At 49.9% G+C, this 15,483-nt stretch overlaps 1 protein-coding gene across 1 annotated transcript; it reads left to right on the forward strand.

Moving 5' to 3' along the window:
* Window positions 1-2,200: 2,200 nt before the first annotated feature.
* LOC110146410 (testis-expressed protein 19.2-like) lies at window positions 2,201-5,763 on the forward strand. Its single transcript, XM_020907263.2, has 2 exons — window positions 2,201-2,277; window positions 3,902-5,763. Exon 2 carries the CDS (start codon window positions 4,170-4,172, stop codon window positions 5,223-5,225), a length of 1,056 nt encoding a protein of 351 aa, XP_020762922.2. The 5' UTR covers window positions 2,201-2,277; window positions 3,902-4,169; the 3' UTR covers window positions 5,226-5,763.
* The last annotated feature ends 9,720 nt before the right edge of the window (window positions 5,764-15,483 follow it).

Consider the following 15,483-nt stretch of genomic DNA (forward strand, 5'->3'; position numbering starts at 1 on the left):
TGAAAGTAAACCGTAATGCAAACTGTTCACATTGAGTGATAATAGTGTATCACTATAGGTTCGTTGATGGTTACAAATGTACCATGTGGTGTAGAGTTTGATAGTGAGGCTGTGTTGTGTGGGGCAGGGGTAGTTATAAGAATTCTCTATAACTTCTCCTCAGTTTTGCCATGAAGACAAAACTGTTCTAAAAACAGTGCCTAATTCTTTAAGTGTTCATTTAAAGAGTCTTTATTTTATTTTAAAATTTGATTGAAGTATTAGTTGATTTACAATGCTGTGTTAATCTCTGCTGTACAGCAAAGTGATTCTGTTATATATATATATATATATATATATATATATATATATATATAGAGAGAGAGAGAGAGAGAGAGAGAGAGAGAGAGAGAGAGAGACTTCCCTGGTGGCTCAGATGGTAAAGAATTTTCTCACAATATGGGAGACCTGGGTTCAATCCCTGGGTTGGAAGATCCCCTGTAGGAGGGCATGGCAACCCATGCCAGTATTATTGCCTGGAGAAACCATGGGTTTATCCATGGGGGGTCACAAAGAGTCAGACACAACTGAGTGACTAAGCACACACACACATATATACACTATTTTTCATATTCTTTTCCATTATGGCTTATCACTGGATATTGAATATAGTTCTCTGTGCTATCCAGTGGGTTTCCCTGGTGGTTCAGATGGTAAAGAATCTGCCTGCAATGCAGGAGACCATTATTTGATCCTTGCATCAGGAAGATCCCCTGGAGAAGGAAATGGCAACCCACTCCAGTATTCTTGCCTGGGAAATCCCATGGACAGAAGAGCCTGGCGGGCTACAGTCCATGGGGTTGCACAGTCGTACATGACTAGGAGTCTTTCACTTTCACTCCTATACAGTATGACATTGTTTACCCATTCTCTATATAATAGTTTGCATCTATTAATCCCGAACACCCAATCCTTCTCTCCTACATCCCCCATCTCTCTTGGCAACCACAAGTCTGTTTCCTATGTCTGTGAGAGTGTTTCTGTTTGTGTTGTATTTTAGAGTCCACATATAATATCATATGGTATTTGTCTTTCTCTTTCTGACTTCCCTTAGTATGATAACCTCTAGGTCCATCTATGTTGCTGTCAATGGCAATGTTTCATTCTTTTTTTTATGACCAAATAATAATCCATCATCTATATATATATATATATATGGCTTATATATATATATGGATTATTATATATATATATGGATTATTATATATATATGCTAAGTTGCTTCAGTCACGTCTGACTCTTTGCGACCCCATGGACTGTAGCCCGCAAGGCTCATCCATCCACAGGATTCTCCAGGCAAAGATCCTGGAGTGGGTTGCCATTTTCTACTCCAGAGGATCTTCCCTACCCAGGGGTTGAAACTGTACCTCTTGTACCTCCTGCATTGGCAGGTGGATTCTTTACCACTAGTGCCACCTGGGATACATCTTCTTTATCCATTTGCCTGTCAGTGGACATTTAGGTTGTTTCCATGCCTTAGCTATTGTGAATAGTGCTTCTATGAACATTGGGGTGCATGTTTCTTTTCAAATTACAGTCTTCTCTGGATACATGTCCAGGAGTGGGATTACTGGATCATATGACAACTCTATTTTTAGTTTTTTGAGAAAACCATCCTGTTCTCCATACTTGCAGTACCAATTTACATTCCCGCCAACAATGTTTTCCTTTTCTCTACACCCTCTCCAGCAATTATTTATTATTTATAAGAGCTTTTATTTTAAAAGTGAAAATTCAAAGGGACAGAAATATGCCTAAATTGTAAATAACTGGCAATTAATCAGTTTCTGGAATTCATAAAGAAATTTTCATCAAGAGATACAAGAAATAATCCATTTTAACCACAGAAAGACAGGCTCTGTGATCAGGCAGTCACCCAAGGGACCCACAAAGTGACAATAACCATAAGACAGAGGATCACCCACACAATTTCAGAAACCTGCAGAATGAAAAGAACAATGGGAACAGTTTTCTCAGCCCTCAGAGGAGCAAATATCACAGGAGCAATCACCCTGGTGACAGGGTTAGAGGAACAAGACTGCCCTCTCTGGTGGCTACACAGGCTCTCCTGGGATGGAGGGAAGTGAGGATGACTCAGCAGTTTTATTTCCTGGTGGGCTGAGGCTCATGGGAAATATGGAGCCCAGTGCACCATGGGAAACGGCTCTTTATATGTTCAGTCAGGATCCCTTCCCTCCTTTCCACACGTGTACCCACAGGAGCGTGGTACCAAGCTGGGTGAGAACCCCTTGAAGTAAAAGAGTGAGGCCTACAGACTAACAGTGTGAGGCTTGGAGCCTGCAGTGCCAGTGTGGTCCAGCATGGCCTCAGGTCAAACAGGCTAGCTCAGGTGGGGGTGGTTCAGTTAGGCTCCTTCAGGTTTTATAAGGTTCAGGTTCTGACAGATATCTCAGGTTCTGTCAGTTTCCATCAGGTTCTGACACATTCTGTCAGGTTCCCTCAGGTTCTGACAGCTCTATCAGATTCCAAGAGGTTCTAACTAGTTCTGTCAGGTTCTGTTAGATTTGGTCAGGTTCTGACCAGCTCCCTTGGGTTCTGATATTCTCTCAGGTTCCAATAGGTCCCTTCAGGTTTTTTCAGGCTCTATCAGGTTCTGTTAGTTTTCCTCAGGTCTTCTCATTCTCTGGCAGGTTCTATTGGATTTGGTGAGATCTGACAGGACCCTCATGTTCTGACTGATTCTCTGGTTCTGTCGGGTTCTGACAGATTCCATCAGGTTCTGTCAGATTTAGTCAGGTTCTGTCAGATTGGACAGATTTGGTCAGGTCTGACAGGATCCCTCAGGTTCTGACTGATTCTCTCAGATTCTGTCAGGTTCAGTCAGGTTTTGTCAGATTTGTTCAGGTTCTGACAGATTCCCTCAAGTTCTCACAGATTCTCACAGGTTCTAATAGGTATTATCAGATTTGGTCAGGTTCTGACCAGCTCCCTCAGGTGCTGACATTCTCTCAGGTTCCAACACGTTCTTTCAGGTTTTGTCAGTCTCTGGCAGGTTCTATCAGATTTGGTAAGATCTGCCAGGACCCTCACGTTCTGACCAATTCTCTGGTTCTGTCAGGTTCCCTCAGGTTCTGTCAGATTCAGTCAGATTTGGTCAGGTCTGACAGGATCCCTCAGGTTCGGACTGATTCTCTCTGTCGGGTTTTGACAGATTTCCTTAGGTTCTGATAGATTCCCTCAGGTTCTGACCAATTCTGTCAGATTCTGTCAGGTTCAGGCAGGTTTTGTCAGATTTGGTCAGGATCTGACAGGTTCCCTCAGGTTTTCACACATTCTCAGGTTCCAACAGGTTTTGTCAGACTTGGTCAGGTTCTGTCACATTTGGTCAGATTTGTTCAGGTGCTCACAGTTTCCCTCAGTTTCTGACGGATTTTGACAGATTCTCTCAGGGTCTGATCAATTTTATTTGTCAGGTCCTGACAGGTTTCCTTTGGTTCTGACAGATTCTCTGAGGTTCTGACATGTTCTCTCAGGTTTTGTCAGATTTGGTGTGACTCTGACAGGACCCTAAGGTTTTGATTGATTCTCTCTGATTCTATTAGGTTCTGATAGGTTTCCTTAGGATCTAATAGACTCTCTCAGGTTCTGAAAGTTTCCCTCAGGTTTTGTCAGATTCGGTCAGATTTGGTCAGGTTCTGACGGATTCCTTTAGGTTCTGACCGATTCTCTCGGGTTCTGTCAGATTTGGTCAGATTCTGACAGGACCCTCAGATTCTGAGTGATTCTTTGTGGTTCTGTCAGGTCCTCAGGTTTTGTCAGATGTGGTCAGATTCTCCTCCCTGTGTGACTTGCTCCCTCCTGCCTGCTGGGGGCGCCCTAACCTCACTGCTTTTCTTTGCAGCTCCCAGAGGACCGAGCCCTGGCATCAGCAGAAGTTATTTCCAGAGTTTCTTCGCTCCCAACCTCTACAGGTCCCTGTTGGATTGGGACCCAGTTCATCCACACCCACCCCAAATTCTTCTCCTGGTGATCTTAACTTTCTCCTCTGTTCTCTTGCCCCTCCTCCCTGACCTTTGCTCTTCTGTGCCCCCTTCTGTGGGCCAGACCGTCTAAGATCACAGCTAGTCCTGCTCCTGCTGTCTCTCTCTCAGGAGGCAGGCAGCTTGGCCATGTGCCCTCCAGTCAGCAAGCGGTATGAGGCAGAAGGCATGTCCTATCTCCATGCATCCTGGATGTATCAGCTTCAACATGGCAGCCAGCTAAGGATCTGCTTTGCTTGTTACAAGGCTGCCTTTCTGGACCTTAAGCAGCAGCTAGAGTTAGAAGACTGGGAAGATGGAGATTGGGACCCTGAGCTTATGGATAACTCAGAGACAGGGTCTGAGCAAGGGTCATCCCCAGGGATGGGGCCAAACTGGCCGCAGGGCCTATGGCAGCCTGCACAGGGCGAGTCTGTGGGCTGGGGATTGGACACCCTGGCATCAGGCCCTGTGGAGTCAGAAGACATGGACCTAGATGATCACTTTGTGCCCACCGAGCTGCAGCCTCAGGATGCGGTACCCCTGGACCTGGATGCTGAAGATGCTGACTGGACCCAGGGCCTTCCCTGGAGATTTGGGGGAATCCCTACCTGTTCCCACTGGCCAAGCCCCTCTGTTCCATGGGAGGGGTTTTTCAAAGTGGACTTGCCTCCAGGAGAGCCCATGGTTTTGGAGCTGGGCACCACCCAGGACATGGACCCTGTTGAGGCTGAAGCCTGTTTACTGGACCTGCAGATCCTCTCCCTAGTGGGCTGCTATGATGCTGTCTACCTCCAGAAGATGAAGCCAAAAAGGGTCCAAATGACCCCAGACCAGTGTTGGAAACTGCTGCTGGAGCCTGATGAGGTGTGGGTGGTGAGACTCCAAGATGCACCCCAGAAGCAGGAACTGCACCTCTGGAAGCTAAGCATTCTGGAATCCTCCCTTCCAGGGCAGACTGAAGAGCTGGTGCCTGCAGATTCAGCCCTGCTTAAGAGGGGATTCACCATCCTCTTTTATTCACCCTGGGCCAAGAGGAAGGCAGAGGTGGGGGACTCAGCCTCTAGGCCACAGTCCTCCACCCAAGGAGGGGATGCCAGCACCAGTGGGCCCAGAGAGCCTGGGGAGAAGCTGGCTGCTGTGGGAGCCTCGGCCCTGGGAGAGCTGCCACGTTTCCAGCCCTTCAACCCAGGGTCCCAGCACTGAGGGACTGAGGTCCACATGGTCACCATGTCCTGGCCTCCCCAGAACATCAGAGGCTAGAAGGACTGATCGCTCCACAGCAGCCAGGGTAGGCATTAGCAATGGATGGCGACTTGGGCCTGGGGAGGAAGAATGGTGAGTGGCCAGAGGTTAAGAAATGGGACCTACCACAGCCTAACAAGGAAACAACACAAATATCAGTATTGAGGAGAGAAGCCACCTATCATGGAGTTAGGAGCATGAAGCCGACAAGGATGCGCTGGTGTGAACGACTGCTGTAGAATGTGGCATGAAGAGCAGGGTGCAGAGCCGTGCCCTTGACTTGTAGAGAAATGTCATGGGTGGGATACATACTCTCAGTCTTGGGTGACAGGGTCACCAGGTGGTCTCTGGGTCTCCACAGGACCCTGTCAGCAGCACTGGACATTCTGGTCTGTAGTGAGAGAAGGCCTGGTTTTAAATGTTGGCCTTTTAATGCAGTTTGACAGTTTAGTTCTTGTTTTTTTTTAATTTAATAAAGTATTAAGAGTTGTGCATCAAAGCCCTGTCTTGATTCATCCTCAGCTAGTCCTTATTGTCTAAGTGTCCCAGTCAAGTCACCTTTACAGATTTAAGTCCCCTGGAAGCAGGGGACAGAGGGGGGAGCAGCACAGGCCAGATGAGGATTCTGGTCAGTTTTTTGGCTCCTAGTGCTTACAGGTATTTATCACATTATTTGTAAACAACAAATATATACACACATGCTTAAAATAACAAAGGGCCATGCTTTGAACAATGAGACTGTGTCATCAAATGCAGATTTTAGTCAATCTAAATTTGTGCCCCTGATATTTAAAAACAAACAAAAAAACTAGAGGTAGAACCATACACAAAAATTGCTAATGATGTTCATGACACGGGGGAGGGAAATGGGGGACCATGTGCATCAGCCTCTCCATTCTTTGCACAGACTTACAGGAGAAGGAAGCTTTGGAGGTCTTGTCCAAGTGCTAGGAAGAAGCTCTTAATTGGTGACTTCTCTTCCTTATAAACAACCAATCTAGAGGGTTCCACAATCCTCCGCTGGAAGTTTCTGGTTAGCAGAGCCTCCAGTCATTCAAAGATGAGCTGTGTCCCTTTCAGTGAAAGATGCCAGTCTAAGGGTCTACTCAAGGTGTGGGAGTTGGGGAGTTGCTGCCATGTTAGGTATTGACATAGCAGTAAGGTCCTTTCATTGACATTTGGAAACAGTCTTTTTCTCTCATATCTTTCAGATGTGAATCTCCAGGCAGGTCTTAAAGACATCTGATGCTAATTAGATGGAGGGAAGGCATTGATACAGCAGTCACTCAAAATACTTCATTTCAACATGATCTCATAACTCTGTAGGCATTTATCAACTTGGAGTCTGTATTTGAATACACATATGGCTCTTCTTCCAAATAAAGAGTGTGATCTTGCCTTCACCCCCTTCTTTCTCTGTCCCTCCAGGTTAAACAGTCCATTTATTCATGGCTCCAGCAAACCCTAGTTTGAGGCAGGCTATCTTTTTTTTTTTTAATGACCCAGCTGCTTTGCAGTACTGCGGTGATGCTGAGGTCAGGAGGAGGCAGCCCTGAAATAGCACCCAAGCAAGAGTCCCAGCTCTTTGCCAAGAGGCTACAGCTAGTTCCTCAGCTCTTCTCATCTGAAAATGGGGAAAACATCAATTCATAAGGTAATGGTGAAGATGAAATAAGATCAGGTGTATCCTAAAAAAAATTAGACATATAATTTCCATATGACCCAGCAATTCTACTCCTAGGTATATACCCAAATAATTTAATAACATATACCCACATGCTTATAACAGCATTATTCACAATAGTCAAAAGGTGAAAACAACCCAAAAGTTCATCAACTGACAAATGGAGAAACAAACTGTGATCTAGCCATACAGTGGGGTATTATTATTCAGCCATAAAAAGAATGAGGCTTCCCTGTTGGCTGAGTGGTAAAGAATCCACCTGCCAATGCAGGAGACACAGATTCGATCCCTGGGTCAGGAAGATCCCCTAGAGAAGGAAATGGCTACCCACTCCAGTATTCTTGCCTGGGAAATCCCATGGACAGAAGAACCTGGCGGGCGACAGTCCACAGGGCTGCAAAAGAGTGGGACAGGACTGAAGCGACTAAAGCAAAAACGAAAAGGAGTGACGTTCTGATGCTGCAACATGGATAAATCTTGAAAACTGTGATAAGTGAATGGAGTTGCCACAAAAGAGTTTGCATTGTATAATTTCACTTATGTGAAATACTCGGAATAGGCAAATCCATGGAAACAATAGCAACGAATGGTTGCCAGAGACTGAGGGAAAGGGGGAGGAGGAAATAATTGCTTAGTGGGTATAGGGTCTCCTTCTGAGGTGATGAAAATATTCTGGAACTAGATGGAAGTAATAGCTGCACAATATTGTGAAAGTACTACAAGCCACTGAATAGTTAACTATGTTATGTGAATTTCACTGCAATTAAAAAAAAATCAAAAGTAAAATATGTAGAACATTGGCCCAGAGTAGGGATAATTGTCTGTTCTCTCTTTGGAGGACCTGTGAAGAACAGTGCCAACAATACCCCCAGCCCCTCCATACCGCTCCAGTGTGAATTAATCCACTCTTTCCATTAAAACAGCAACAGTCAACTTGGGCCTTTAGTGGAGACTTTGGCCTTCCCACTGTATACAATTACATGGTGATTTTCTCTCAAATCCAGCAGCAGCACAAATAATTATGCTTATTGCATTCACAGCCTGGGCGCCTGTGGAGGGATATTCCTGTCAGGTGTCCCAAACAGCATTAAAAGTAATTTGTCATTGATCAGCAATTCAAATTTAACTGGATTCTGTACTTTATCAGTCGATGGCGCGCCGGCCCCAGGAGGTCAGACCTGGTGTGAGACTCCGTGAGGAACTAGGCCGAGAGCACTGGAAAAAGCACAGGACAGATAGGGTGGGGTCCAAAGGGAAGGGAGAGGGCACGGGCATGTGGCATCCCACCGTCTGTGGTGCAGGCCCCTTCCAGAAACATCTGCTGCAGTGCTGGCAGCATTCCCAGCCCTGGGAAGTGCCGCAGAGAGGGTTGTACAACGTACGCCATGGTTTTTCCAAACCACCCTGAGAGCAGCTGCCCATCAAGTGAGGTGGGGGTGGGGACCTATGACCCCAGAGCTTCTGGTATTTCTGAAGGAAGCAGGAGGACAGGACTGGCCAGATCTCCTGCTATTCTGTGCAGGGAAGGAGCTTGATGGACACGATCAAGATGCGTGTCCATGTCGCTGACCACAACCAGGCCTGGGGCTCCTCCCGCCTCTGAGGGACCTGCTCCAGTCCAAGTCAACCCTGCCCCTGGGGCCTGGGGGCATCTTTGTGTTGCAGGAGCCTCTGTTTCTGCGGTGGTCCGTGATCTCCAGTGCCCAGACCCTGGGCCCTTGGTGGAAACACCGCAGGAAGGATGAAGTGTCTCCACAAATTGTCCTGCCACAGCAATGATTTCTGTGTTGGGGGCAACATGGGTGAAGCACGTGCTTTCAGGAAAGGGGTTCCTGCCCCAACCTACAGACAGAAATCTGCTAACGTTTCTGGGGCTTCTTTAGAAGTATCTGTGTTAGGCAGGGAAGACAACTACAGACTGAGACTTCCCTACCCCAACCTCAGGCACCCCCTCACCAGCTGAAGGCTGGGCTACAGTCACTGCTAGCACCTGAGGAGGTGACATGGGGTCCAGATGTGGCCTGTTCCCGTGGGGGCCCTAGCATGGTATGAAGGAGGCGTGCACCCCCTCCCCTGCAGCCTGACCCTCTGAAGGCCCAGGTCTCGGGGCCTCTGGGCCTTGTGCTATTGCTGCTGATGGGCCACAGCCTGACCTGCACAGGCCACAGTAGCACAGGGCAGATGTCCAGGCACCCAGGACCTCACTGCACGAGGGGACGTTTGACCACTCCTTGGCTTGAGCTGAGACTGTGGCCTGTTCCAGCTTTAATCGCTGTCTTCTGGGGGCTTCAGCCTTGTGCCTAGCAGGTCATACCACACGGACCCCTAAGATTTAGGAGAATCACGTCCCCCTGCCATGTCCTAGCAGTCCCACAGCACAGAGAGCCCCCTCCTCCAGGACCCCCTCCTAGACCAGCCCGCCTCTGTGGTTAGAGGGGATATCTGTCTCTTCCCCTCACTAAGCCAGGAGCCAAACACAGCCCAGATGCAGCTGCCTTTCTGTCTTGGGAAGCCACATGAAAGGTGACCGTGGCTCTTCTCCTTACTAGACCGAACATTTCTTAAAGGCAGGGGCCATGGCGTCACCTTCGCCTTCATTGCCATCATTGTCTTGACCACCAGTGGTTACTGAGAGCCACCAGCACTAACAAGCATAAACTCCTTTAAAGCTCTCAACATCGGATGAGATAACGTCTACTTTTAGTCACATTTTACAGATGAGGAAACTGAGGCACAGAGAGACGGTAGTTCCCCTGAGGCCACGCAGTGGCCCAGGGAAGGCACCCAGATCCACACTGAGGCAGCTGGCGTCCAGACGTCCTTGGCCATTTCCGTATCTGGTCCAGGGCTCTCTGCCTGACTCTGGTCAAAATCTAGCCCTAGGAAAGGCCAGATTAGTTGATGTGTATGGCGTGGAGAACCACAGAGCCTTTCAGAGGGCGAGTGAGCTCATATCTGTCAGGTTAAGAGAAAAAATAAAATGCAAAAAGATAGGTACAGTATGTTCCATTTACAAAAATGTTAAAGCACATTATGAACTGCACATGGAAAAGACATGATCAAAAACAAAGTCTGGGAGTCACCACAAAGTCAGGACAGCGGTGCCTCTGGGGAGAGAGTAGAATGGGAACTTGGAGGACTGGGGATGCATAATTTCCTTAAACAACCATTGGAAGCAAATATGGAAAAATACCATCACTTGAGCTAGACAGAGGCACCCAGGTGTATGTTATGTACAGAGAGAAGGTAAAATACTGCCACTGCTGATCGTGGTGCTGCTGCTGCTGCTGATGGTGATGGAGGTGGTGGTAAAGTTGATGGTGATGATGGTCCTGGAGATTTTTAAACCTAAAGTCTATCTGAGTGTGCGCTTAAATACTCCAGGAGAGACCTGTAGGAACAGGGACCCCCTATCTCAGATTCTGGCCGCAGCAGAGGTGCCTCCATTAGTTTAGAGGCCCAGGCAACCCACTCCACTGCTGTTTTCAGGGGTGGGACTAAAGGGCCTCACGAAGGTGGGGCCCTGACCTTCTGGTTTCCCAAGGAGGCAGGAAGGAGCGTGATGGCCATGCTGAGGGGAGCAGGGCCTCTGTACTCTGCTACCTAGACAGAATCAGGAGTTAGAGCCCATGGAGAATGTGAGGACGTGGCCTTGGTTGTCCTGCTTTCAGGACAGAACTGGAAGCCCTGGGGTTTCTACCCCATCCCCTGCACCAACTCCCACTTTGCCATCCCCAGAAGGGCTCTTGGGGCCTCTTCCTCCAGCCTTTTCACTCAGAATACACAGTTTCATGGATTCTGAATTGGGGCCCTTTTCCACAGGCTACCCGGCCTGTATGGCCCCCTGGGACCTGGGAGGCAGCAGCGTTGGACCTGCAGTGCCTCTCCTCTAGGCAAAAGGGCCACAGGGCTCCCCTAGGGGCCCCAATGTCAATAATGAGAGAGACAGTGTTGTGTGTACTTGACATTTCTCCTCCCTCTCCTGACATCCAGCTTTCCTGAACCCGGATATTTACAGTTGGGACCTCTCTGAACTCTCATGCACTTCAGTCACGTGGATTGCTCAGAAGCTGGAGGCTCTCTGCTAGTCTATAGGGGCCCGCCTCCAGCTGGAGACCTGGACATGTTTTAATTGGTTTGATTGCAATACTCATCCCTCCAGCTGGGTCTCATATCTTAAGTATATGAGACAAGGATTGGGGAAATTGTTTCTGAAATTGAAATCAAGTAACAACATTAGCAACAGCATCAAGGGAAGAATCTCCTGGAAAACACAGTTAGCTACTGACTGCAGAAGGGCCCTGGGCTGGGGGAGGGGTGGCCAAGCTGGTGTGTCCCTTCTAGGACCTCCTTCTGGGGCAGGGGCCCCCCCTTGGGCCTCAGAAAGTCTCTGTCAGTGACTGGTGAGGCTACATGGGCCATGTCTGCCCAACTCTGGACTCCTTCCAGTCTTTGCTCTCCTGCAAGGGGCAGGCCTAGACTCTTACAGGTGCACTGAGGCCTGTTTTCCCTCCACCCCCAGTCCTACTCCCTCCCCTTTCTCTTTCCAAGGCATTTTTTTTAGGGGCTGAGGGGACAGGACAGTGACAAGACGTGCCTCTGACAAGTCTGTGGTCAGGCTGGGTGGGCACCTGTGAAGAGACCCCATGAAGCCAGATTCAGCCTATGGCATCTCATTTTCCACCTAATTTAGTAATCCAGTTGGAAAAGAGTTCTTGCAGAAAAATGATCATTTCAAAACATAATGAACACATTATATGAAGAGCAAAGCTTTAAAGTCACATTTGGGGAAAGTAGGAGCTTTATGATTATGATTTATGATTTAATGGTCCATAAAAATGAATCAGAGGCAGGCTCAGTCATGCAACTCTTTGTGACCCCATAGACTGTAACTCACCAGGCTCCTTTGTCCAGGGAATTCACCAGGCAAGAATACTGGAGTGGGTAGCCATTCCCTTCTCCAGAACATCTTCCCGACCCAGGGATCAAACCTGGATCTCCTGCATTGCAGGACGATTTCTTACCATTTGAGCCACCAGGGAAACCCCATTACATGCAGAGCAAAGCTTTAAAGTCACATTTGTGGAAAGTGGGAGCTTTATGATTGTGATTTAATGGTCCATAAAGTGAATCAGAGACAGGCAGAGTTAAGTTTGCAAAGAGCAAACTTAGGGAACCTTAGATCTTAGGGAACCTGAGGACAGCAGCACCAGCTCCCTGCAGAATCCTGGCCCTCTCTCCTCAAGCCCCAAGCCCCACCATTGCAGGCATTCAGGTCCTCTCAGGTCCAGGCTAAGGACACAGTGCAATAGAGGAAGAGTTTCAGATAATCTCCCTGATGACGTCCCTTGAGAGGACATATCAGCCACGGTCACCTTCAGGTTTCACGATATTTCCCCCTCCTTCCATTGGCTCCTGTCACTCACACTCAGGACAGCCCAGCCCCTCCCCTGCCATCCATGGGGTCTGTCTAACATGCAAGATGGATGGGTGTCTGTCCTTCCCTCATGGTGCAAACAGAGAGGAGGCCATGGGCTGTGTGGCCTGTGTCTCTGCAGGACATCATGACCAGGAGATGAGACCAAGGCTGCTCTGAGATGGGCAGGGAGCTGACCAACACCTAAACAGATGCTGTCCTTGATCATCCATATTTCTCAGCCTGCAGTCCTGAGGGCCTATGTCAAGCCAGGCTGCTCAGTGACCCCAGCAGCTAACCCTGGCTGTGTTCCTGGAAGCTTCTCTCTGTGACCTGGGCTTGCCCTTGGTTACAGGGTGCTTGGACCAAAGGCAGCAGATGAGCCTGAACACCATGAGGCCGACCAGCCTGAATCACCTGTCCACAGGGCAGGAGGATGAGAAGAAGACCTGCCTATGAGTCCACCTGTCCGAGAGTAGCAGTGGGGTGACTCAGGCACACCCCCATACCAGGAGCCTCCAGGCTCAGGGTCAATGAGGAGTGGAGAGCAGTGCTCGGAGGGCCCCAGGGTCCCTGAAAATGGAGTCATCTGGAAAAGATCTGACAACTAAGGGCGGTTAGGATTTTTCAAAGAAATAAAGAAAGGACCATGATGCATAAAAGGAACAGAAAATTATAAATCAAAATATTCATAGCAGCATTAGCCACCATCACCAAAAGAATCCATCAGGGATGAAGGGAAAAACAAAGTGGTTTATCTTCAATCAGGAGATACTCTTCAGTCTTCACAGAATACTCTTCAGTCTTGAAAACGATGGAAACTCTGACCCTTGCTACAACATGAAAGAAGCTTGAAGACATCGTGGTAAGTGAAAGAAGCCAGACGCTAAGGGACAAATGTATGGTCCCACTCGCAAGGGGTCCTTAGAGTAGTGGAATCCATGGAGACCAAAGGAGAATGGTGGTTGTCAGGGTCTGGGGGAGTGGGATGTTGAGTTGTCTAATGGGGACTATAAAAGGTTTGCCTTGATAAAAGGTTTTGGAAATAGTGACGAGTGCAGATTATGAATGTCTTTAATGACACTGGGTCCTGGCCTCGCATGGGTCTCTCAGAACCACCCTCCACCCACTGCGTCCCCACCAGGTGCAGGGGAGGGTCCAGGGCTTGACTGACAATCTAAATCCGACTCTGAAGCTCAGTGTCCGGGAAACTGAGGGGTGGTGGAGTGCAGAGGGCGAAGGGAAGCAGAGACGCTCCGCGGTGGGGCCAACCAGGCTGGACTGAACTTCACCCCACGGATGCGTCTGGGGTCCCAGCTGCGATCGTGATCTGCCTTCTCGCTTGGCCACCCCCCGCTACCGCCCCTGCTGCCCTCCCCTCCCCGGGCCTCCGTGGCTCCCCCCACCGCAGCGCATCCTCGCCCCCTCTCCAGCCGCCCCCCTCCCCCGGGTTATTAATATCCGGGCCGGGCGCTGGGCCGCCGCGCATTCCCAGCTGGCAGTAGGGCAGGTGGCGGCGACGACAGGGGCCTGGGCGCGGAGCGCGGCTCTCCGGGCGAGACCGGCGGGCGGGCTCCCCTCCACCACGCGCCCCTGGGAGCCCCCACGTCCTCTGCGCGCCTCTACCGGGCAGAGCCCTCGGAAAGGTTTCCGTGCCGCGCTGAGCGTTTGGAGACGCTTGGCGACGAAGCGCCAGTCCAGAGCACGACCCCGGGGGGCTCGGCGACCACACCCGACTGCCGGGTGACGGAGGTGGGCGTAGGCACTGCGAAGGTGCGGGGCGGGAGCAGGGGCCGGGACCCGGGGCGCGGGGCGCCCTCCCCGCCGGCCCGCGCCGTCCCCGGCAGGATCTCTTGGCCACGAAGCCCTCCCAGCGCCCCCTGGGGAGATGCGCGGCGCTTCGGAGGGTGGCGAGCGGTGAGGTGTGCGCGGTGGGCTCGGCGGCTGTTTCGCGTCCCTCCTGGGAGGTCCTCCGCCAGGTTCGCGGCAGCCTCTGCGGGAGGGCTCTGGAACCCCGACCCACTGGGGGCTGCGGCCGTGGAGGGCGCCTCGAGCCGGTAGGAAGGACCCCAGCTCCCCTTGCCAGGCCCGATGCTGGGCCAGGTCCCACGGGCAGGGGGCCTAGGACAGCGTCTCTGCACCCAGGTTGCCCATTTGCACCGAGGGCTCAGACCACGCCACGCCGGTTGGACACCCCGAGTTTATCCATGTTAGTGCGAACGCTGTACCTGTAGAGGGAAAAAACCGGGAGCCAGTTTTATCCGGCCACATTATCCCTGGATGTGGGGAGATCGGGAGATAAAGGGGCCTCTCCTCTCATTCAAGTATTCAAGTTTTAGCTCTTTTTTTTTTTTTTTTTTTCTTATGAGGGTAATTTTCAACAGTAAGCACGGGTCATGGGTATGCAACTCCAGGAGTTTTTACATGTCTGTGCTTAGTCGCTCAGTCCTGTCTGACTCCTGGGATCCCCATGGACTGCATAGCCCGCCAGACTTCCCTGTCCATGGGGAGAATACTGGAGTGGGTTGCCATGCCCTCCTCCAGAGGATCTTCCCAACCCACGGATCAAACCCAGGTCTCCCGCACTGCAGGCGGATTCTTTACTATCTGAGCTACCAGGACACCTGTGTAACCAGCGCCACGTGAGAACATAGCAAAAGTCCATTCCCCCGAGTGCTCTCTGGTGCCCCCTACCAGTTGGCACCCTCTTCAACCACTGGTAGAGATGTTGCCTTTTCCCCAGCTTCAGGGAAAGGGAATAACAGTGTGTACTCTTCGTGTGTGCTTCGTTTCTTCCCCGCCCCCCACCCCCCCCCAACTCAACAGAGCATATTTGAGTTTCATCAAGTTGTTGGCTGTTCAATAATTTCATTTCTTCTTCGCCTTGGAGCATTTTTATGGGGGAGGGGGGGTGTCACAGTTTCTTTATCCACACTGCTATTCATGAACGTTTGGGTGTTTTCCAGCTTCTGACTGCTATGAACGTTCTCACTCTTGCTTTTTGCGGCCATTTGCACTTATTTTTCTTGGCATAAACTTAAGAGTAGAACTGCTGGATGAGAGCACAGACGCGTGTCCAACTTTTCTGAGGATGCCAGAGTGTTTGCCACAGGCGGCTG

This window comes from Odocoileus virginianus, chromosome 17 (genome assembly GCF_023699985.2).
Source record: "Odocoileus virginianus isolate 20LAN1187 ecotype Illinois chromosome 17, Ovbor_1.2, whole genome shotgun sequence".
NCBI lineage: Eukaryota > Metazoa > Chordata > Mammalia > Artiodactyla > Cervidae > Odocoileus > Odocoileus virginianus.

Excerpts from the sequence above, each read along its gene's own strand:
- LOC110146410 (XM_020907263.2), top strand. The coding sequence starts at position 4,170 with ATGTGCCCTCCAGTCAGCAAGCGGTATGAGGCAGAAGGCATGTCCTAT.